This window comes from Cyprinodon tularosa, unplaced genomic scaffold, assembly GCF_016077235.1.
Source record: "Cyprinodon tularosa strain WSP-4 unplaced genomic scaffold, ASM1607723v1 ctg88, whole genome shotgun sequence".
NCBI lineage: Eukaryota > Metazoa > Chordata > Actinopteri > Cyprinodontiformes > Cyprinodontidae > Cyprinodon > Cyprinodon tularosa.
Window position 1 is genome coordinate 948292 of NW_024039651.1, and position 23516 is coordinate 971807.

The 23516-nt window shown below is 37.4% G+C and overlaps 1 protein-coding gene across 4 annotated transcripts in view; it reads right to left on the reverse strand.

Annotated features, from left to right (window-relative positions):
• Positions 1–23516, reverse strand: part of zdhhc8b (zinc finger DHHC-type palmitoyltransferase 8b) — an 89980-nt gene that overhangs the window by 16190 nt on the left and 50274 nt on the right. For all 4 annotated transcript variants that reach the window (XM_038273601.1, XM_038273602.1, XM_038273599.1 and 1 more), the window contains exon 2: positions 808–929. In XM_038273601.1, coding sequence (XP_038129529.1) covers positions 808–929 — 122 coding nt within the window. The remainder of the gene's footprint in view (positions 1–807; positions 930–23516) is intronic.

Below are 23516 nucleotides of genomic sequence, written 5' to 3' on the forward strand. Positions count from 1 at the left end.
TTTTTACTATGTCAGACTCGCAGAGTGAACATGGGGACGAGCACGTAGGATGGCCTTATGTAAACATATCACCAGAATGATTGACAAAGAGAAGGACCACTTACTTACCGGAAAAAGAACCTCCTCCACTATACCTTTAAGGCTTTTAATAAAGGATTATATATAAAAATGCTTTAAAATCATTTAAGATTAAATTTAAATTGTTTTTTTTTTATTAAATTCATCTTCTAACTTCCAAACTAAACACTATTAAATGCAAAAAACAAAAAAAAACAAAAACAAAGCTGTACATCTGATTATTTTGTCCCTTTAAATGAGAAATGTGTGCCTACATTTGAATAATTAATGAGACTTTCTACAAATCCTTTAATTGCAAGTCCTTTTTAAATCAGGGCGAGTTAAAAACATTCTGCTTTCACTCTTTGGTTAAGCTGAACTGTCTTATTTTGTATTAAAAACATATGTGCTAGTGTTTTATTTGGTAAGATTTTATCTATCCTGCCACAGAGATACAACAGGGGCAGAAGAATAACAGCTTCAAGAGAGACACAGATCTTTCACAACCTGCTGATTATTGCCTCTTTGTGAAGAGATAAACCCTCCTCCCCTACATGTTCCTATCATTTCCAAGCACATCCCAGTGAAACATTGTTTCCTATATCGCCCATAGGAGATCCACATTCAACTGAAAGACTGGCAAGAATGAAAAAAGTCATTATTTCTGTCAAAGGCACAGATAATATAGGAGATAATATACATTTGGAAGACAAATTTGGGAGAAAATCCAAGCCGGGTCTGAATACAAACCTCGGGGGTACATCCCAGGGTCCATGAAAGTGGCCATGCTGAAGTTGGCCAAGACGAAGAGGAAAACCAGGCCATTGTAGAGAGGCACAGCGGGGGAGATCACCTTCATCAACCAGGGACACCTGCAACACAAAAAACCCCAAAATGGTTAAACAAGAGGGAGTCTATCACACAGTTTTGGGGCAATCTGATATTCAAACAAAAAAACCTTTAAGCTGTTCCTACCCCAACCTTTATCTGCAGCTACTTCAGCATCTAAATCTGATGAGATATGTATTTTATAAGTCGTCTAATTTACACTCAGCAGAGTAAACTAACCACAAGATTTTGTCAAAAGCACAACTTGTTGCAAAAACTATTAAAACCAACCTGTTAAAAAGGCAAATAATAATTTAGCTTATTCACAGCAAATGGTATTTCAGGGTACGGGGCCCATTTACTATCTAAAGAAATACATGATCCAATCCCATTCTGTTACATACTTTCCATTTAATTCCTAGTTATTATTCTACGATACAGTCAGCTTTGGTTTAATATGTTGAAGATTAAAATCCCTTGAATTACGCTAGATGATACACCGAATTATTGACTTTGCAGCAACTCTCAACCTGAGCAAGAATGACAAATAAATGCATTGAGATTTTAACTTTACAGCAATCTTTATTAACAAACCGACTATTATGCAATTATCTTTTTTTAACATGCCAACTCCAAACCTCAAAGGTACTTGCAAAAAGCTTTACCATAATTTCACTAACTCTTAAAACTGTTACTTTAGCTCCAAGTTTTATCTCAACCCATAACTCCTCTCCTGTTTCCACAGACCTCATAAGCTGTGTTGAATTATTCAATGATGTGGCTGCAGATAGCAGCTAAAGCAGAATACAGAGAGGTGCTACTAAGGAGAGCTGGTCTCTGCACAGTCAGCCAGCTTTGGTCATCAGCTCATTTCTCTGATACCCATTTGTTTTCCATCTCTCAGTGTTTCTGTATTATCCTAGCTGAGTCAGCCCGCAAAGGCAGTTGCAACACATCTGTTAGAAAACTGGTAATAACCTCAAGGAAAGGGAAGCGAATTAAAGGAGCTCCATGTACAGATATGGACCAGTAAAGATGAGGAGCAGTAGTTTGCAGGATAGATTTAAATGGAACAGCAGCACGTTGACCTCATATTATACCAGATTTAATCCACCATTTATCCAATTAAAAGAAAAACTAAATCAAGAGTGACCCACCAAACTGCACATCTGTGAATGACTGTGTGTGTTTCTTAAAGTGAGTATAATTTACCACCAATGCAGTCTAGAGTTTGTCCATCTGCTGGGACATTTTAACTAGAACTTAAGGGGGAAAAACGGACAACTTTCAGGTATATTGCTCATTCCATGCATCTGCTATGCATAAACTAGAACATTTAATTGAATGGTCTTCAGAACTGAATTGGGCAAATGATAGGAGACTTCAGTTGAACTCTGGGAAAAATTAGACTGGATCAGATCTAAAATATCTTGACATAAAAAGAGTTTAGGTTTAGTTTCTTTAAAGTGAAGCCAAAGACAACTATACAAAGCAACATATAATAATAATTACAACACAACCATCCATTTTTACATCAGGACTAAACTGTAATGTAGGTAGGATCGGGAGAAAAAATAAAGAAATAAATGAAAATATTAAAAAAAAATGACCATAAAGATGTTAGATTCAAAACATGAGTCACTTAGAGCAACCTACTCATAAATATGTCCTTAAAGTATATTTCTACAGTGTAATTAATGTGAAGTACATTTCTTTTTATAAAGTTACATTTCGCCTTGAAATAAACTTATCCTTCCACCATTTCAATTATTCCAAAGAACTGACAAAAACTATCTGACTCCATGACTGGCATCCTCTAAAAGTCTGGACACAGATTCCATGGCTCATTTTATGATGGATATCGTATTCACTTTGACAAGAAACAACATTTAACTGGAATCTCTGTGGATCTGCCTTCACTCAGCAGTTCTGGGCGGTAATCACAGCTTTGGCAACAAGCAGGCCTGGTACAAATCCTTTAAAGCATCTTCACAGAAATGCAATAGCAAGCAGTCCCAACTTCTCACAAAAACACCGTATTTACCTTTCAAAGCTTGTGCATTTTTACCCAGAGTGGAAAGCTGCTGAGCCAGATAGGTGGCTGCAAAAAGTGGACTTCATGGAAACACTTCATTCGCCCTGAAGTTAACAATGTGGGAGGAAAAGTCTAATTAAGGACAAACACTCCCTGGTTAATAGTGTGGGAGTAACAAGTAAACACAGAGAGCTTATAAACAATGTTTACTAGTCTGTGTTACTGCCTGATAATTAATCTGGGGCTAGAAAACCAATCAGCTTGTCTGAAAAATGTGGACAAAGTTATTTATTTGGTGCAGCCTGCTGCCAAAAGTGCAGTAATGTAATGAATTACCGTAGAGTGAGTTTTAATTCCTGAGGCGGGCCAAAATGGAAGGTTGGATTCTTTATGATACTAAAAAGGCCTGCACGCAGAAAACGGAAAGCTATGCAAAAAAAGCAACGTTTCTAACCAACACACAGATGATAGACATCAAAGGAAGTCACAATGGAGGTAAGAAGACAGCGACCTACAGCTGAAGGAGGAGCTGGAATTTCCTTTTTATCATCTGAGGGATAAAAAGCAGAAAAACAAATTTACAGACAACGATAAAGAGTTAACCACTGTGCACCCCAATTCAAATACGACCTCATCTGTGCAACCAAATCTGATTTTAATAAATATTTCTACACTTAAAAACATAAGGGTTTATTTTTTAAGAGAGACTGACAGAAATCTTGTTCTCTTGTCGAGAATGGATAAAGTTTTATTTTATTTTTTTCAAACCAGAAAAATTCTGTATTTTCCTAGAGCCACAAGTCCCTTTCCTACTAAAGACCTGATCACTTTGTGTGTTTAATTAAAATTCACATTTAAAAATTTTGTTCTAAAATCATTTTAGCAACTATAGTTTTATCCGCATTATTTTTAGTTTGAAGTAAGGATTGAAATAGATTCTACAAAAAAGAGCAATCAATGAGACTGTTTTATTTTCAGAAAAAGAAAAAAATATCATTAAGCATGCCACTTTACTACATCAGTACGTGCTCTAATCATTTGAACATATGAGTCAAAGATGACCAGTTGTCATGGTTACTGTGGCAGCAATCAGACATTTAGAAAGTAGTCATTTATTGTAAACTTTTATTGTGAGAGAATCTTAAAGTGTTGAACAATGACTTCAATTAAGATGAGGATAAATAAAATATATCCATGTTAGAATCCAACAAAGGCAGGAGGAAGCAATATGGCTTTTTTATCGAGACCAATAAGAAATGGGAAAGTTAGAGAGACTTGATGATATAACCAGCTGATGATAACTAACATTAATCTGATAGTAGCCTCATGATCAATCATTAAAGCTCAATAAATAATCAACAATCCTTCATGTCTTGGTTAAGAGGATCTCAAAAAGCAGTTTTACTTTTCACATGGACCCTGTATGTTTATTTATTTTATTTTATATATTTATCAGTTTGCTCTGATGGAAAAGCCGAGTCAATCCAGAGATCTTTTTCATCCAGATACAGACATACCCCACAACTCATTGACAGATTGAAATAAGAGCAAATATTACACGGTATTAGAAATGTTTGTGCACAGGGTGGGTCAGAACCCTTAAAATGGATGCTGTAGGACTGCTCAGACACTTTCATATTGATTCTTTTTTTTTTTTTCTACTGTAAAAAAAAAAGAAAAAAATGAATTCAAAGAATTTAATTTAGTCTTGTGGAAGCAAACAGAAGACTTACCCTCCTGAAACCTTGTTGCTCAAGGTTGGAAGCATACATTTTCAAACATCCAATCATCATCGTGGCGATCGCCAGCAACCAACTATTGGGACACATCGAGCCTGTGAGCTCCTGGATTCTGAACCATCCTCTGTTTATCAAAATCTAATACAAGAATCTACTGCTGTTCAGCTCAGATGGCTGTGACGGCCAATCAGAATGCTTGCTCAGAGAATGTGTTCACATCAAAGCCACAAACTGAGCAGAGAAAGGACCAACCAAAGCAGAGGGTGTATGGATGAGTGCTTAACTACTATTATTATCATTAACGATAAAAGGATTTTTGGGATTGCGCTGCAGTTAAAGCAGGTTTACAGTGTAAACATCATCAGTCCTTGACAGCAGGTGCACTGCATTTTTCCCTGCCGTAATGCAGATGATTGTTAATTTCAATTCAATTTCAATTCAATTCAGTTTATTTCTAATTCACATTATATGTCATCTCCAGGCACTTTACAGTTCACCAGATCATAAAATCAAATTTATCCAAACTTTTCTATCTAAGGAAAACCAGTTGATTGCATCGACTTATTGACTTGAATGCAATCCCTCACACTAAGCATGCTTGTAGCGACAGTGGAGAGGAAAAACTCCCTTTGAACAGGAAGAAACCTTCAGCAGAACCAGGCTCAGTGAGCGGCCATCTGCTGAGGCCGACTGGGGTTCAAGGAGACAGAAGCAGAGACACAAAAAGCAGCTGTAAAAGGCGGCCCTGTCCAGGAAACACACAGCCAGGCAGGCGAGCTCAGAGCCAGCTCCCAGGTCAGAGGATTATGAGAGCACATCCAGTTAGTCACAGTCAGAGAAACAGGGCACTGGAAAAACAGGCCGATCTCCAACATCTATAAACAAATGTGTTGATGGCAGCAGCACGGCTGATATTTCTCTCCAGGATGGAGTCACAGCCAAACAGGAACAGACGAGGCAAAGCTACTAAAGAAAAAGCAGCGAGATCATAGCGTTAGAGACTGAAGTTACAGATTTTGCAGAGTGGGAGAATAGAGATAGAATGAAGCGGAATGATGAAAAAGGGGTTCCTATGTCCTCCAGCAGTCTAAGCCTATAGCAGCATAACTATAGAGATGGCTCAGGATAACCTCAGCCACTAGAACTATAAGCTTTATCAAAAGCCTACCCTTAAAAGTAAACAGGGTGTCTGCCTCATGGACTAAAACTGGTAGTTGGTTCCACAGGAGAGGAGCCTGATAACTTAAAGATCTGCCTCCCATTCTACTTTTAGAAATTCTAGGAACCACTAGTAAACCTGCAGATTGAGAGCGAAGTGCTCTGTTAGGAACATAAGGAACAATCAGATCTCTGATATAGGATGGAGCTTGGCCATTTAAGGCTTTATACTGTATGTGAGAAGGAGGATTTTAAATTCTATTCTGGATTTAACAGGAAGCCAATGAAGAGAAGCCAGGATAGGAGAGATATGATCTCTCTTTTTAATTTTAATCAGAACTCTAGCTGCAGCAATCCATGGAAAACATCTAAAACACACAGGACAGCCATTCAAAAGTACACATTTCTGGTGCTTTCCTCTATATTCATGTTCTTTTTCTATTAAATGTATTTAATGATCAATACCTGGAGATATTTGAAACAGATTTATTTATTATTTATTTCATTACTCCACTATACACAATAACCCAGTCATGTGCAATAATAGCAACTTAAGACTGAGCAGCATTGTAAATACTGTTGATTGAATTTACTGAGATCCTCATCTTATTTTATTCATACCGGTATATCTTATTTTCAGATTTTATTTTATTTTTTCAGATTTTAAACTGTTTATAGAGGAGGGTTGTCATTTTTCTTATTTAATTCTGTCTTATTATCTTATATGATACACGTTATATGTATCTTATATGCTCTATTACACTTAAAATCTTATTTTTCTCTCTTCTGTAAGCAGGCACACTGCAAGAAAAAAAAATCCTGCAAGGGATTAAAAAAATAATTCTGATTTATCGAACATTTAAGTGATTCCTGGATCAAATTAAAAAGTTTTTACCTTGGGGCGACTCTGATTTAGTAAATAGATTAGTTATTTACCAGGATATGTGCATCGGTGTATGAATGTGGTCACAGTTTTAATCACTTGAAGTGGTCAGTAGGACTCAAAACTTGCTTTATTAATTCAGTCCAATAAAAATACTGACTGGAAAGCAGAATCAGAATATCAGCCATGATGAATCCCAGTCAGAGGCATAAGAATTAGATTTTTATCTCACCCGCCAACTAAATATAACAATACCAGGCAGCCTAATTACAGCCCTCTTCTATCTGGAAGTTGGTTTTCTACCAGAAGACTTTAGCTACTTTTATTATAGGCGAGTTTAAAAACGGTCAAAGAAAATATAGAGGTGTCAAAAGTAATGAAAAAGAAGGTTTTATAGAAACTCGTCTAACATCCAAAAAGTAAAGTTCTGGTAATTTCTCTACTTCTTTTTGCACTTTAGCTGTTTTTGGTCACTTTGTGTCAAAATTTTCCAATAACAAAAAAACTGTAAGCCAGATGCCTTCAACTCAAGATCCCATTTGAGATTTTCTATTGAAATAGCAAATAAGGAAAGCGACATGAAGCTGTCTCTGACACACAGGTTTACCGCTTATATAATAAACTAAAGTAGCTAATTTTAGAAAGTCATCATAATTTTCCAGGTCCGATCAGTGAATCTCTGCAAACAGCTTTCAGAGACAAAATGACTGAAAAAGGGGACTTAATGCAAACAAACAACCACCCGACTCCAGCAGAAACGCTGCTTCTGATCTTTGGAACGAAAGCCCCAACAATACAAAATTTACACGAACCAGAAAAACGAATCATCATCTAAATCACTAAAGCAGACGCTTTAAAATAAAGCCCAAAATCACACCGGTGACATCATTTTATAGACATGACCAAAAGGATTTATGAGTTAAACATATGTTTCAGCAATCTTTTTGCTTTGATTAACTTCTTTACAAAGCCTTCGTTAAGTTTTTTTCCCCTGTTAGCTTCCAGTCTTTTGATGCACTGATATAATATTTAGCAAAAGGAAAAACTATTGATGAGAACAGCCCAAAATGTGCTCAACCAAATGTTCTTAGTAAGCTTTACTGTATTTAATATACTCTTTCTAAAAAATTTTAACAATCTGAAACTTCTACACATAGAAAAACAAAGTTAAATTGTTTCCTTTAGGACCATTAAAGCTGTGAATAGCACCTTGTATAAAGGTTAGAACCGAAGTTTCATCTGATCGGCACCTGTAACACCAAGCAACGCTGCAGGGCCACTGGGAACAATTACAGTAATGTATTCAGCTCATGGTGGGAAAGCCATCCTATTGATTAGCTGATTAAGTCAGAACCAAGCAGGACTCACATTGGAGGCCTGTTCTCACACAGATCGCCTGCTGAGACTCGCTGATCCAGAACCTGTTGCAAGGTCAGATCTGTTTCACCCGTCAGAGAGATTTTAATAATGATGAGGCTCTTTACCATAAGAAGAAATATTTTTCCCATCTATATCAGGATCCTTAATTTAAAAGATTTCCTCCTATGCTGAGCTCTGACGCTTCTTCGCACCTCCTCAAAATCATCCCGATCCTTCAATTAGGATTCAGAAATGTCAGCATTATTTACTTCCAGCTACCTCGGGACGTGCCGCTCTCCTAACGCCCAGGATCCCAGCTCACCAGAATAAGTATTTCTCTTGCAACGTCACAGCAGCACAGACACTGTTGCTGGAGGAGAAAGAGGTGATGTTCTCCGATGGTGTGGAGAAAAAACGGTTTCAGGAAGGTCAGCGGAGAATCAGACCTTCACAGATTGAAAAGACTGGATGAAATTCAGCTCCACAGGCCTGCAGTCATCCATAAAGGATGAGTTTTTCATCTGGCAGAGCAGAATCATCATAGCGAGCTATTAGCATTGAAAATGTAACCAGATAAAATATGATCTTGGATTTATGTTTCTAAATCTGCAATAAAATGGTAGAAAAGGTAAATAATGCCCTTTTAGATACATTGCAAACATCTTATGTAAATAAAGCTAAAATTCAGAGTCAAAGAGGAGATTTACTGACACTCATTACTGTGTTTAAAGGATTTTTTTCTGGTTGGTATGAAGACACAGATACACATTAGACAACTTAAGTGATTTTAAAAAACTAGCGATAGGTGCAAAGCTTTTAGTTAGTTGCTACTTTGTCCTCTTCAGTTCTTTAAGAAAGCTCAAAAAACATTATTTAAAATTATTTAAATGTCTCTCAACAGGTTGCACCTCAATTATGAACCTTTTGGAGCCATAAAAAAAAGCCTTCTGTTCCTCCGGTAAATGACCATTTATATGAAGGTAATTTTGAATCATAAGCATTCATGCATTGTAACTGATTTTAAAGTTGCAGAGAGAAAGGAAATGGAGGTTAATAATTTTAGACAATTTTAGTGAAGCTGTAACTTTGTAAAGCTGAATTTCTGACTCAGCAGCAGATCTGTGGAGTTAGTTTGAATGATTTGTAGTAGTGTTAAAGAAAATAAAGAAAAAGATTGTAATACAAGTGTGTGAAATTGTTTTGTAACATTTGTTTTTAAATCAACTTGAGATAATTTCAGAACGCAGATGATTTTTTTTATATGTGAATCACATATTTGTATATTAGAGCTTAACAATTTAAAGAGTAGTAATTTTTTTTTATGAATTTGAAATAAAGAAAAAGAAATTCGGATAGATTGATTCGTGACTCACAGTTTGTGAACTTTTACTCAACAATTTGATGAGATGTAACTTTTCTTTGGATTTGTAAACTTGAAAAAAAATATTTTTAATGAAAAAACTTCTATTTGATTTATCTCTTCAAACTCAGTTACTTTACACAAACACTTATGATTCAAAACTACCTTCATACATTTGTCTTAGAGGAATTGGTAAACTGTCCTCCAAAACTGAATTTAATCAGAGCTGCCGGGACATGCAACATGTCAGAGTTTCAAAGGTCAGATCCAGCAATTAGCCTTAATGTTGAACTTAGGGCTGCAGCGAGTGATTAATTCAATAATTAACTCAATTAAGGCCTGAACACATTCGACAAAATTTAGTCTCCAACCAGAAATTAGTGTCAGGTTGTGGGACACCGGGACAGAGGGGAAAAGTGCAGCACAGTCCTCCACAAATCAGGATGCCTGTTCAGGGAGTGGGAGCTTCTAAGCTGCAAGTGGGATGGAGAGAATAAAAATACAATGATGTAATCTGACCTTTAATGGAATAATTGGTCAATTCTGCAGATATACTGTTACTTATTTCATAAGTAATGAAATTCAAATAATTCTATTGGTTTTTTGCACATGAAAACCCAAGCTTTTTAAAACAGTTGTAGGTATCCCATAACACAATGATCTCAAATTAAAATCTAAACTTCTTTAGGAAAATATAAAGCAGGCTTTCATTTTTTGTACTTTTTTTTTCTTCTTGAATAGCTCTAAACTCGACCACATTGATAAAGTTTTACATCAAACCAACCATTTTAAACCAGCTCTATCTTTTCTCATAGTAACGGGGCCTCTTATTAAAGAGCTTTTCCCTCTACATCAGTAGGGGCATATATGGGGCTTGCTTCATTTCAGGTCCGGAAATTGGAAAAAAAATCTGCAGTGAATCCAAACCGGTGTATTTTATTCTCGATTTCTAAATTAATTTAAGTTGGATGGCTAAACAGTTAGTGAAAAATGATTAAAATACATTAATAAAAACCTGAAATTATTAAGACAGCATTCCTCATGATGAGTGAAAGTGGCATTTCTGTTTTCTGAATATGAGGGTCTTACTGGACAAAAAAGCAGCCGTTGTGTTTGCTTTGATGAATCTATTGAATTTATTTATAGTATTATTCTTAGGATTGCTAAAATTCTAGCACAGATCGGTTAATTAAAAACAAACATTAGAAACAGAAAAACTTAGACAACTTTTATTGTTTCATTTCAAATTTAATTTTGTATAGTTTTCATGACATTTTCATTTCTTAAATTGGATAAAGAAATCAGTCAATTCTGCAGTTACTCCAGGGAACAAAAAGCGATTCATTCTTGGTTTACTGAGCAGTGGCCTTAGAAGGTTGCTTCTCATGCAATGAAGATGAAACCTGAGAAGCTGCAGGGCGCACTCATCTTCATCTGCATTTCTGCTCAGTGCTCAGCATCATTTGCATTTTAATAATTGCATAAGGAGGCCACATGAAAAGCAATGAAATACTTTGCCCCCAAAGTCAGTCCTCACATATATTTACATATTTATCAACCTACTGCTCAGTCAAGAATAGATATTTCCAGGTTCCACCAAATCAGCTTGGGCACTACCTTTAAAAAACAAAATGCTGTATGACATTTGCTGCAAATTCAATTAGCAGTTTTTTGTTTACCACAGGAAATAAATATGCTAAACTTTATTGGAAAAATAGACAGCCACAATTAGTGTTCTATTAACTCTTATTAAATAACCACCTTCAGAACGACAGGTCACATACTATTGGTGCTTTTTGCCAACATGCTCCGGACCGTTTCGCCTCCCTGAACATTTGAACCAAACCCATCAGTTTGTCGTGTGCTTTCTAATATCGTGATGTTTACTAACGCTGGTTGGATCAGTTCCTTTCGGCAAACCTGAAGGACTGGCTTAGAGGTAAGAGGTAAAATAAGGACAACAATGCCTATTAACTTAATAAATCTCAGTTTTAAAATGTAAAGTTTAATTTGCACACAGGTAACTGCAGCAAATGTCAATTTGACTTTTTTTGCTAAATTAAAGTATATGATAAAGTATAAATATAAACAAGGGCTTGGTTGCTGTGGCACCTAGATGTGAGGAGCTTAAGGAGATCGAACAGCTTGTGTATTTGTGCTACATTTCAAGCCTCCAGTAAGCATCCTAAAGTGACACATTTGACAAGTATTGGAGAAATAAGGAAAGGCAACATAAAATTTAAGTCAGATTTGTTCATATTCTAGTAAAATGTATTCTGATTTTTTACTTATGGATATTAATCCTGCAATGTTATTAAACCATTTACGTTAGTGGAAATGCTAACAAACAAGTAATTAAATATTTTACAGGCATAGAGTTATAGGAATCTCTACTGCAGCACAAGCTTCAACAAACATTTTATTGTGAATGTGTTAATTTGAATAAAAAGTCATGTCTGAAAGGTGTTCGATCTGAATTTCTCATTTCTTCCAGAGCAGGACATATAGCACACCACACACATCATGAAAAACAAGTTGTTTTTCTTGCAGTTTGTGGGCATAATATCTTAAATTAAAAGGACACTAATGAAAATTGCTCCTGTAAGCTCTTACTCTTTTATTAAGGCTTGTAACTTGCAATGATCCTGGGTTTTGTGGCCTCCGCGTGCACATCTGACGTTGCTCACAGCTAATGTAGTTGCACTCTGGGGGCTTGTATGTATTCTCAGGCATACAGTATGAAACATTAGAGGGAATGTTGGTTAGCAATGATGTTTTATTTATCAAACTGTGCATTGTGAGGCAAATGTGATCTGTGAACATATAAAAATGCAACTCGCAAAAATCAAGTTGAAAAAGTGAAGTTTGAAAAAAAAAAAAAAGCTTCGTAAACAAAGAAATCCCCAAAAATTTGAGAAAAAAAAGACGTTAGACGTTTTTCAAAGTCTTATTTCTGGATTGAACTTTTTTCAAATTTCCATTTACAAAACATGTTCTCTGCTAGCCTCAAATAATGAAACAAAATTCACTCCATACAACCACAGCTGCATCTGCTTCTTCAAATTCCTTATTTTAATTCCTGGTGGATTTTAACTGGTTTATTTTGTATCCTGCAACATAAAAGCTGTATGTATATATATATATATATATATATATATATATATATATATATATATATATATATATATATATATATATATATATATATATATATATATATATATATTTTTTTTTTTTTTGTTTCCATAAAGAAAGATCCATCATATGTTACTGTTGTATCATTTTATGTTAGTACAGTATAAAGTAAAATCTGTTAAGAATTTTCAATGATAGTCAGTATTTAAGTGTGGATGTTAGAAGTGGGTTGCTCAGTGGCTCAGCAAGAAGGTTCCGGGTTCGATTCCCGGGGTCTTTCTGCATGGAGTTTGCATGTTCTCCCTGAGCAGGCGTGGGTTCTCTCCGGGTACTCCGGCTTCCTCCCACAGTTCAAAAGCATGACAGATGGGTTAATTGGTTTCTCTAAATCGTCCTCAGGTGTGAGTGTGGGATTGTTTGTCCTGTTTGTCTCTGTGTTGCCCTGCGATGGACCTTTCCAGGGTGTACCCCGCCTCCCGTAGACAGCCCCGTTTGTGATAAGGGTTGACAGAAAATGGATGGATGGATGTTAGAAGTACTATATGCAGGTCAAACAATCATAGATCCGTCTTCTCTGATACCTGAGCAAATAAAACTCAGTAAAGTAATGAAGGGAAATTCAAATGACTGTTTGAGTTAAATGAAAATGTAATGTATTGTCCCACAATGAAGAAATTCACTCTCTGCATTTAACCCATCCCCTTGGGGAGCAGTGGGCTGCCATTGTGTGGCGCCCTGGGAGCAGTGTGGGGTTAAGGGTTTTGCTCAGAAACACAGAGTGGAGGCTGTGGGGATGGAACTAGGTACTTGCAGCCCTCTTAGAGCACAAGCGCACTGCTCTTACCTCTAGGCCAACACTCCCATACACATGATGCTTTATGTTCTATTCAGCATTTGATTAACAATGCCTGGGACCTGTTCTGATGCCGAGTGTATCCTTGCGCCATCTGGGTGTAAAAGTGGAATAAATAAATAAAAAATCTAGATCATTTGGAACAAACAGATGGTTCTAACTGATCAAAGTGTTTATTTTTATGTGAGAAGAAAGACTTGGCAATTTGGCTCTCACATTTCTATTTGTCTTACAAAGGGAATGTGTGTCTAATCTCTCCTTCTCTCATCCTCTTACTAACAGGTTTAAACTCCAGGATTAACAGAAATCCACAGGATTTGTCAATCTTTGCATTTATGTCTCTAATAAGGACTTTACGAGATACGTCTCTGACAGAGGGGCACAACAAATCACCACCGTCTGCTCGCATAATCCAATAAAATAAATGTCAATTACTTTTCCTAATGAAAGACGGAGAGACATTTGTCAGCAAGGAGTCACAGGAAACACCATCAGCCGCCGTGTGTTGTGTAAGGCCGGGTCAGAACTCCCTGAAGGGGGCAGGACATGTGTGCTGGCTTCTCTTCATCCACCCCGTGGGAAAGTGAAAAGTACTACAGTACCATGGGTGAGCTGGAATAAATGAGGCTTACAGAGCTAAAAACAGACTCTGGCTTAACAAGACAAGTGTAGTAAATATCTGTGGGTAAACGGGCTGAAGCAGAGCCAGCACAACTGTTGTCCCAGTGTGTGCATGTGTTAGAATCAAGGTTTGGTAATCTGATATAAATATGTACACAAAGCACTATGTGGACATTGGGTGTAACCACTGAGGTGCGGATAGGGGGTGGATTTGGCCAAGATGACACCCCCAATTCTGCTCAGCTAGTACAGTTGGCTTTCTCTGTCACATTCCTCACTGGTCTTATTCTAGGCTCCGAGCTCCGCATATGCTGCAACTCACAAGGAGGCAACCAAGTGTTTTATTTTGATCTGCAGCCTGGTTTCAGGTAGCAGGGTGCTGGATGCTAGCTACATGCATGAGTTAAATACAGACGAGGCAGCGGGGAACAATGCATGGTGCTAAACTTAAAAACAGCTTGGAAAAGTCACATGGAAAACGGCTGGACTGTGATTCTGCAATTAAACTAGAAATTGGTTGAGAGGAAGTCGTTTTCCTGAAATATGATTGGCCTTGAGCTTTTTTTTTTTTTTTTTTTGATTGGCCTTGAGCTTTTTAAGCTCAAATGACAGAATTTCAGTATCAATTCAGCTAATCTATTTTCATTAAATCATTACAAACGTCCTCCAATACCTCACAAAAAATAAATATTTCACTGTGGCTGCTAAGCTTAAAGAGTTGGGAGTTTTTATGGACCACTATATTTCTCTGCATTTTAAACTTTCATAATATCATAGCAAGGCATGTGAGAAAGATTTAATTAAACAAAGATAAATCACCAGAAATGCAAAGTGCTGTTTTACATTGTATTTCTTTATCATATCAATTCCTAAGTTATTTAAGTAAGGCAGTCATATTGTATTTTCAGGCTGCAGTAAGTTGTACAAAAAACTAACTATTAAACCCTCACCATTGGACAATATTTCGATTAAATCCAGTTTATTTATTGAGCTCTAATTCGTGTCACATTTCATCCTAGGGCTCTTTCCACAGACAATTCAATCTGATCATCCAGTCAGATTGGTTAAAAGTTTCTATCAAAGGAAAAAAAGATGACTGAATCCAGTCATTAACTTTACATTGTGTTGTTGACTGTGAAGCAACCCCTCACACCAAGCATGCATGCAGCGACAGGGGGGAGGAAAAACTAATTTTTAACAGGAAGAAACCTCCAGCAGAACCAGGCTCAGTTCTCAGTTCTCGACCGTCCGTCTGCCGAGGCCGACTGGGGTTCAAGGAGACAGAAGCAGAAATGCAAAAGGAAAACAGAAGTACTGATCTATAGATATTTTCTATGTTAGAAAAGGTCATGTTAAACTCTCTCTGTCTAGAAAAAGTGAAAATGAAGCAGATGAGCTCTGAGCCATTTTTAATGTAAAAGGAATAAAATAGAGCACATACAGTTAGTCACAGTTAAAGCTGATCCCAAGGAGAGAAACAAGAATAAGAGCTAAAATAGGTATCATCTATAAACTAAGGTGTTGATGGCAGCAGCTCAGCGGATATTTCCCTCCAGGATGATGTCACAGACAACGGGACCAATTAACCAGGAGTAATCAATCAAATTAAATAAAATAAAACAAACACAAACAACAAAGTCCAAATCCTGTCAGTAGTAGCACTTGTGTTGTATGCTTAGCACTCAGCTGTTAGAATAACCCTCATCTCAACCTGACACTAGAAATATATAACAACACAATCTGATCAATGCATTTCTACTTACAATCATGCAGCTGGCAACGATGACTTAACTATGAACCATCTTCCAGCTGCAAAAGCAGTTCCAAGAAAAATCAAAGAGCACATAAGTGGAACTGAGCTGAAACCCGAGGAGGTTTTCCAAAATTACAGCAGACGCTACAGAGACACACGGGCTGAGGAATAAATAGAGAACCAAAGACACATGGAGACTGAAGGCAGAGTCAGATCAACCCAACGCACTCAGAGTTTAAAGAACCAAGCGGAGAAGCTGTTGACCTAAATAGTCGTGTGCTGAATGACCTTTCACTTTCTACAACTGACCGCCCCCCCACACCACCATACAGCCACCATATGCAGCAGAACGATGACTATTAAAGCAAGCAATCTGTAAAACCCATCTAAAAGCTGCTCCATCTGCACCACTGAGGTCAGTCCAATTCTGCTTTTACTTGTTGAAGGAAACTGAGATTGAATTTAGAGAGGTGGAGAAAAAAATGAGACAAACAGCCGCTGTAATCTACAGCACATGCAATAGGAATGATTAAAAAAAAAACTAAAACGCCCCAGAACCAGACCAGAACCAGGATTTCATGCTTATGTTGGTCAGAATTTAAACAACAGCTTTCTTTTACTGCATATATCATAAAACAATGCTTGAGATGAAAACTTTGAAGGTTTGGGCCTATCATAAAACCTTTGAGGGATAAATTTGCAGATGCTGATGAGCATAGGAAGACGATTAGTTCCTATGCTCCACTTATCTGGAACAAACTTCCAGAAAACTGTAAAAGTGTGGAAAGCCAGAGTTCCTTTAAATCAAGACTAAAAACACATTTGTTTAGGATTGCCTTCGACTGTTCTAGTTAAAAAGTTCAACTGAAACATCATTAGTTCATTTTTTTTTCTTTAGTCCAACTACTTTTAATGTTCTTTCATGTTTCTGCATCTTTTTTATCAATTATTTTTTATTTTACTTGCTCTGATTGTGTTTTATTTTCCTATATTTTAATCATGTAAAGCACTTTGCATTGTCTTTGTACTGAATTGTGCTATACAAATAAATTTGCCTTGTCTTGTAGCTAAGAAGAGCCGAAGAGGAGAGAAAATGTGTGCAATACGTCGTCAAATTGCTTATTTGCAGAAAGTATTGGCAGCAAAAAAGGCAACTCATGCACATTTTATTAGTGGCCAAAGTTAACGCAGAACTGTCATCAGTCCAGAGAAATTAGAAACTGATTAAACCAGATGCAAAAACACATTTTATCAGTTTATAAAAACAACAACATTGCACCCCTAACCTTTAAGCTATGCAGCACAGCGCTACCAACAGCATGACTCATATTGATGATAATGTAATTCACATTCAGTAAATTGACCAAGCTAAATCGACAACATAGCCGGTGTAAAGCCTCAGCAAAATGAGCCGGGATGTTAATACCGGCTTATTGGCCGACGTTCTTCTGCCCCTGCAGAGCCCATCAGCCTAATAAGCTGTTAATCAGTTTAATGGGCACAAACTCAGGCAAGGCCTGAAACGGAGGATGGCAGAGATGGATGACACCAGACTCAAGGTTGGTAATGGGAAAAAGAGAGGCTAACAAGTACTCTTCCCATGTCATTGCTGATGCTTTCGTTTATAAAAGGAGCACCAGGACATAGAGAAAACTATCCTCAGTGCTGACAAGAATATAAACAGATAATCCTGGCAGCATCCTGCAAAGGAAAGGCAGGAGTCAAACACTCATTGCACTTCTGAAGGTGGTTCCATGTCCCACCCTGACACCCAGAGCATAGGACCGCCTTTCACCTTCGATAAGGTGTTTATTTTAAATTTAATTTATGTGCATGGTAAGGCAGGGACAGCACCATGACGTCACTTCTGGTGCAAGGTCCCACAATCATTGCAGCGAGATTAAACCTAGCTTTATGCTAATCTTCTATTTATGCTTTAAAAGCCAAGTTTCCTATTTTATTTCTGCTAGTCACGCATACTTTACTCCTTCTCTTCAGCGCTGTTGTCGTTCAGTTCAATAAAATTAAGGACCAATTGTTTGCAAAGTCCCACATGAGTCTGCAGTGTTACTATAAAACATCCAGGGATGTGGTCACATATAGAGAGCCTCTCCCACACATTCAAATAATGACATGCAAGTCATGCAAGCCTCACTGGACAACATGTACAAAAAGGAGGTCCCTCCACAGACGAGTCCAGCTTCACACATTTCTACAGCCGCATGTCACAGTCTATTAAACACATAACTCGTTTCCTACACTCTAGGAATATTCTGCCTAGATGTCTTTTATTGGTGTTGGGTTTTTCTCCTGGGTTCAGATGCTTTTGCAAAACTCCCTCCCTGGTGTGTCTGATGAATGCAATGCCTTGAGCAGCATATAAGGCCTCCTCTGCTCCAACTATTTTATCACTTGGCTGCAGAAGCGGGTAGAGAAGTCACTAATCACACTCAAGTAAAAGTAAATTTGCTTCTCAATAATTCAACTAAATTAGCAGTAAAACATCAAAACTTAAGTAAGAGTAAAACGTATTTAAACAACTGTTTAAATCTAATCGTCTACTTTATTTGTTTTGGGGATTTAACAGTTGGATAGATGGTGAAAAAAAATTATTTAGTAAATAATGGAATAAAAAGATGGGAGGAAAATGAAATGTACCCTTTTCCTAAAGTATAAAGCTTTAAAAGAACCAATATCTCTAGCAGTTGCAGTAAACAATATGCATCCAAAAGGTCTCATTCTCAAATGGAAGAAAATGGTGTGGTGAAGTTAAACTTTTTTTTTTTGAAGATGTACAATTTTATTTTTCAAGAAGAGTTTTAAAAAAAAGCAGCTCAAATTTTATCTCATGAAAACATGGATATAAAAAAAAGATGGAGCTCGTAAAAATCAAAACACTCCTCTTTATAAAGAAAACTTTATCAGGCAAGAGCAATATAAGGTTTCTCCTCAGCACAAGGGGCTCTTTGTTCAGTGAGCCCACAGTATTTTCAAAGTGTGTGTTTTTAAAGCCTACAATGGAGCGTATGTGTTCCATATGAAGTGAACCACTCCTTCCATATCTGCAGGGAGGTTTCTGTGGTGTGGTACCGGGCGCCGTAATAGCCCTACATCCACTGCTGCTTACATGCCTGGATGCATTATGACAGAGCAGGCCTGGAGCCAGACCTGCTCTCCAAATAACGGCTGTCCAGATGTGTTTCCCTGTGGATCTTGATCTCATGCCTAATATCAAAACAACAAGGATTTTCTGGGTCTAATTCATTTAGAGAGTATTATTTGTCATATAAGCTTCACAATATTTTTTAAAACTATATATGACTATTAAGTAATTTTTTTTGAAGAACGTTTTTATGTTTATGAGGATAAATCAGACAGTTGTAATAGCGAGGCATAACAATGGAAACAAAAGGTTCAATGCAGGTTAAAATTCAAATAAAAATAAACAGATTTCTACAGTCTTAAAGGAAACTTTTATAGACAGTTAAATAAAAAACAGTTAATCTAACTGATATACTCCAGTTTCTTTATATTTTTGTGAAATTCTTTGTGAATGCTTAAAGAATCAGTAAAGACGAAAATTGTAAGCAAGGGGATGGATGGATGGATGGATGGATGGATGGATGGATGGATGGATGGATGGATGGATGGATGGATGGATGGATGGATGGATGGATGGATGTTTGCAGCAAACCAGCTGAAGTCCTTTAGACAGAGATCTTTTTATTACTTTTATTAAGAGATGCGCAAGTCATCACCTTCAAACAGAGCAGGAGGAAAGTGGGCGGGGCCTACAGTTCAAGCCTAACTGTTCTCCACGCTCATGGTTCAAAACTGCAGAATCAGGTAGATGGATGGATGGATGGATGGATGGATGGATGGATGGATGGATGGATGGATGGATGGATGGAAAAAATAAAAGCATTTCTTTTTCCATAAATGGCATTTTTAAAATGTCTTTTAATCCATTCTATTTAGATGTGAATCTGCACCAACAATTACTTCCTGGCCTCTAAATCAAGCACAGGATAAAGACAAAGGTTCAATCCATTTACCTTGAATTTAAGCTCCTACCTCCTGTTCTAACTCCTACTAATGTACCTTTTGAGGGGGGCAACAGTAAGAACACTATCCAGGGTAGGAAAGGACCTGAATTTGGACGTCTTACAGACATCATTATGCAACAAAATGAATGTGAAAGACACTGGTAAAAATGGAACTACCACCTTCCATAAAAGCTATATAGTGATGTTAAAGCTCTCCATATGCTAGAAAGGCATTTTAAAATGCCTTTCTACTATGCTAGTTGAATTGGCATTGGTGAGCATAGTGCTTTCTCTTTCTAGCTCCTTCCTAGCTTCCAGCACTATTTTAGCAGCCTTTATGTGGACCAATTTGAGGTATTCAGATTGCACCAACATCTGCTATAGACAGGTTGACAGGACTTCTAATAAGATGGGTTTATTAAAATCATGACCGTCTGAATCTGCAGCTTCTTAACCATTGCTGCTGCCCTGTGGTTCTACTGTGGAAAAGCTATGCTTTTTGTTCTGTCTGTGAAAGAAAGCAAGAATGACTCTGGTCCTTCTGACCACTTTGTTCAGCCTTTTCCTGCCTTTCTTAGAGCTTCCACTGCCTCAGCAGAGGAAAACACAAAAGGCTTCTGACCCTTTAATGAAGTCAGAAAAAGGTTCTGTGGCATCATCCTGCTTACACACAAAGAGCCCACACACAAACACACACAATACTCTCACTCTTCCCAACCTATTAGACTTTTACCTCTTTCTTAATTTGCTGTTGATGTAAACATCAAGGAGCAAAATGTTGAAAACTAATTTCTTTAGGGATTCATCATCTCCTTCCTAATGTCCATGTTTGGGCTATTAGGGTAGCAACACTCACAAATACAGGCACCAATTCCCCTCTTCTAGTTTGGTCTGTGGTCAAAGAGAGACTGTGAGCTGGTGTTGGTCAGTGGGCGGGGCTAATAATGGGCTAACGATGATTCTGCTAAGTCCTGTAGCAGCTCCCAACTCACTACAACACAGAAAACTCTCTTCTGAGCTTATTAGATACATTTCAGACTAAATTAGACATAAAGAGGCTGGAGTTGCTCACCTAATGTGCTGTACTTAAACCATGGTGTCTTTTTGAAGTTAATAATAGTGACTATAGAGTACACAACTGGATGTAGTTGTCTCTTGTTTCTGATTGAGAAGAAGCCAATCAGACGTCATGGTTTCAAATGAAGCGTCTCTAGCCCCGCCCACCGAGTTTGATGAGTGAAAAGTTTAAAAGACTTCATGTTTGCCACTCAGACCCGAAGAAATAATGATGTACAGTTTGAAATATGGAAAGGTTACCCTAACTTTTATAAACAAACAAAAAAAAAAAAACTTATTTCATTTCACAATTAAAAGGTATATTTAATTACTTTATGGAACATACAATTACCTTATTTTACATTTTATCATTTAAAGGTAGGATTAATTATGTAATGAAACATTTAATTATATGTGTATTTAGTCCAATTTACATTTAATTATTTTATAGTATATTTATTAAATTTAAAAGTTTATTTATATGGCGCCAATTCACAACACATGTCATCTCAAGGCACTTTACAGTTCACCAGATCATCCAGCCAAATTTATTCAAAGTTTTCTATCAAAGGAAAACCAGTTGATTGCATCGACTCATCGACTCAAATGCAATCTCTCACACTAAGCATGCTTGTAGTGACAGTGGAGAGGAAAAACCCCCTTTGAACAGAAAGAAACCTCCAGCAGAACCAGGCTCAGTGTGAGCGGCCATCTGCTGAGGCCGACTGGGGTTCAAGGAGACAGAAGCAGAGATACAAACGGAAACACACAGCCAGGCAGACGAGCTCCGATCCAGTTCCCATGTCAGAGGATGAAGAGAGCACATCCAGCCACTCACAGTCAGAGAAACAGGACTACACTGAAAAACAGGCCGATCTCCAAGATCTATAAACAAAGGTGTTGATGGCAGCAGCACAGCTGATATTCCTCTCCAGGATAGACATTAATGGTTCATTCAATTATTTAATGTGTAAAATAAATTGTACATTTAGTTATTAATGGGACATTTAATGGTTATTTCATGTTATATTTACATTTATATGTATCTGTTCCATGAAACATTTTTTCACCTTTACACCTTCTTAATTCACATCTGTCCAGAGATTTTATTTTAGCTATAGGACTCACCAACAAGAACCAATTGTTGATATGAACTAGAAATAAAAATGTCTTTCCTGATTTGATGAGAATAATAACAGGAAAGGTGAGCAATCAGAACCCAAACCCAAATGAGAGGCTAGTGATGGCTGAAGATTTTAGGCTTAGCCAGTTTAAAGTCACTTCTCTCCATTGAAATAAAATTACCAAAACAATTTGAGCGGCTCCTTGTTTCTAATAGAGGAAACCCTGTTGTGTAACTCCTCACTACCACACAGGAAACTCTTGTAAAGCCGTGCATACGGCTGTCAGTTGGAGAGGTGCTTAACGGCACGGGCAGCAGATGATTTTCATCTCTGGTTCCTTCCAGCTGAGCCGTGCTGGTTGGATTGCTCTGAAAGCCCAAAGAAAGTTGAAAAACGCAGCCCTCACAGCTCTCAGCAGATGTTGAAGCATTTAGTGCTGCAGGTAGATGACTGCATCCTCCACACTGCTGACTGAATGGTCTGTGAACTGGTGTGAGTCAGTGCTCTGCTTGCCAATGTTCTGGGGTAGCAGCTCGGCATGATCTTCTGTTATCCTCATCAGGTTAAAGGTTAAGGCTATTTATGATGTGTAATCTATTATGTAGAGAACATCATACTTTCCCATTCAGATGATTAAGGTCTTTAAAAACAAGTAGTTTATAGCTATATTAAAAACATTTGAAGCAAATGTGTGATTTTTGCTGCTTTATCATCCTGTTTTGCTCAACTAATGAGCACCAAACACATCCAGATGGCATCCAGTGTGAACTGGCTAGAATGAACTAATACGGTTTATTTATTTTTTTTACTTTGGGGAGATTTAGAAGAATGTAGCCTATTGGTGGTTTATTAATCTCAAATTAAAAGTAGAGAAATAAAAGCATAAAATATGGTTCAAGCGGGCTACTCAGGTTATTAATTTAAGGAGCTATAATGGTCAGAAGGTTCACTAAGCAATGAGCATTAGGTGCTTTAAGAATAAAACTACACTTTAAATGGGCCTGATGTGAGTCAATTTTATAAAATTGAATCCCACGTTTAGCACAGTCCTATGATGTGTTCAGCCTAGAGGGAACATTTTAGAACAAAATGTTCTTTGCTTTGAATTCAAACCGCCTCCCCCTCCCTTCGTCCGCTGCTCGCTTGTTTCTCTTCATCCATCATGAGTCCCGGAGAAGAGGCAGGTGCTTTCACTGAACCTCCCTAAAGATCGCCAATTCCACCCATTCTTCCTCCTCCTTTATTTCTGTCTGTCTGCACACTCCCCACACGCACAGCTCTCTCCAACAGGAGGAACTCATCTGCGCTTGCTTCACATCTGGGGGAATCTTAATTGTGTATTGTCAAACAGGGATTTGTCTTTTTTTCATCCAGCGAGGGAGGGTAGTTAAATCAGCCGGAGGCATGAAAGTACGCACACAGAAAGACACGCAAAATGAGCTAAATGCATGGATATAACAGAATCATGTGCTTTGAACTGTAAACCTTTACTATAGTTCAGCTAAAAAA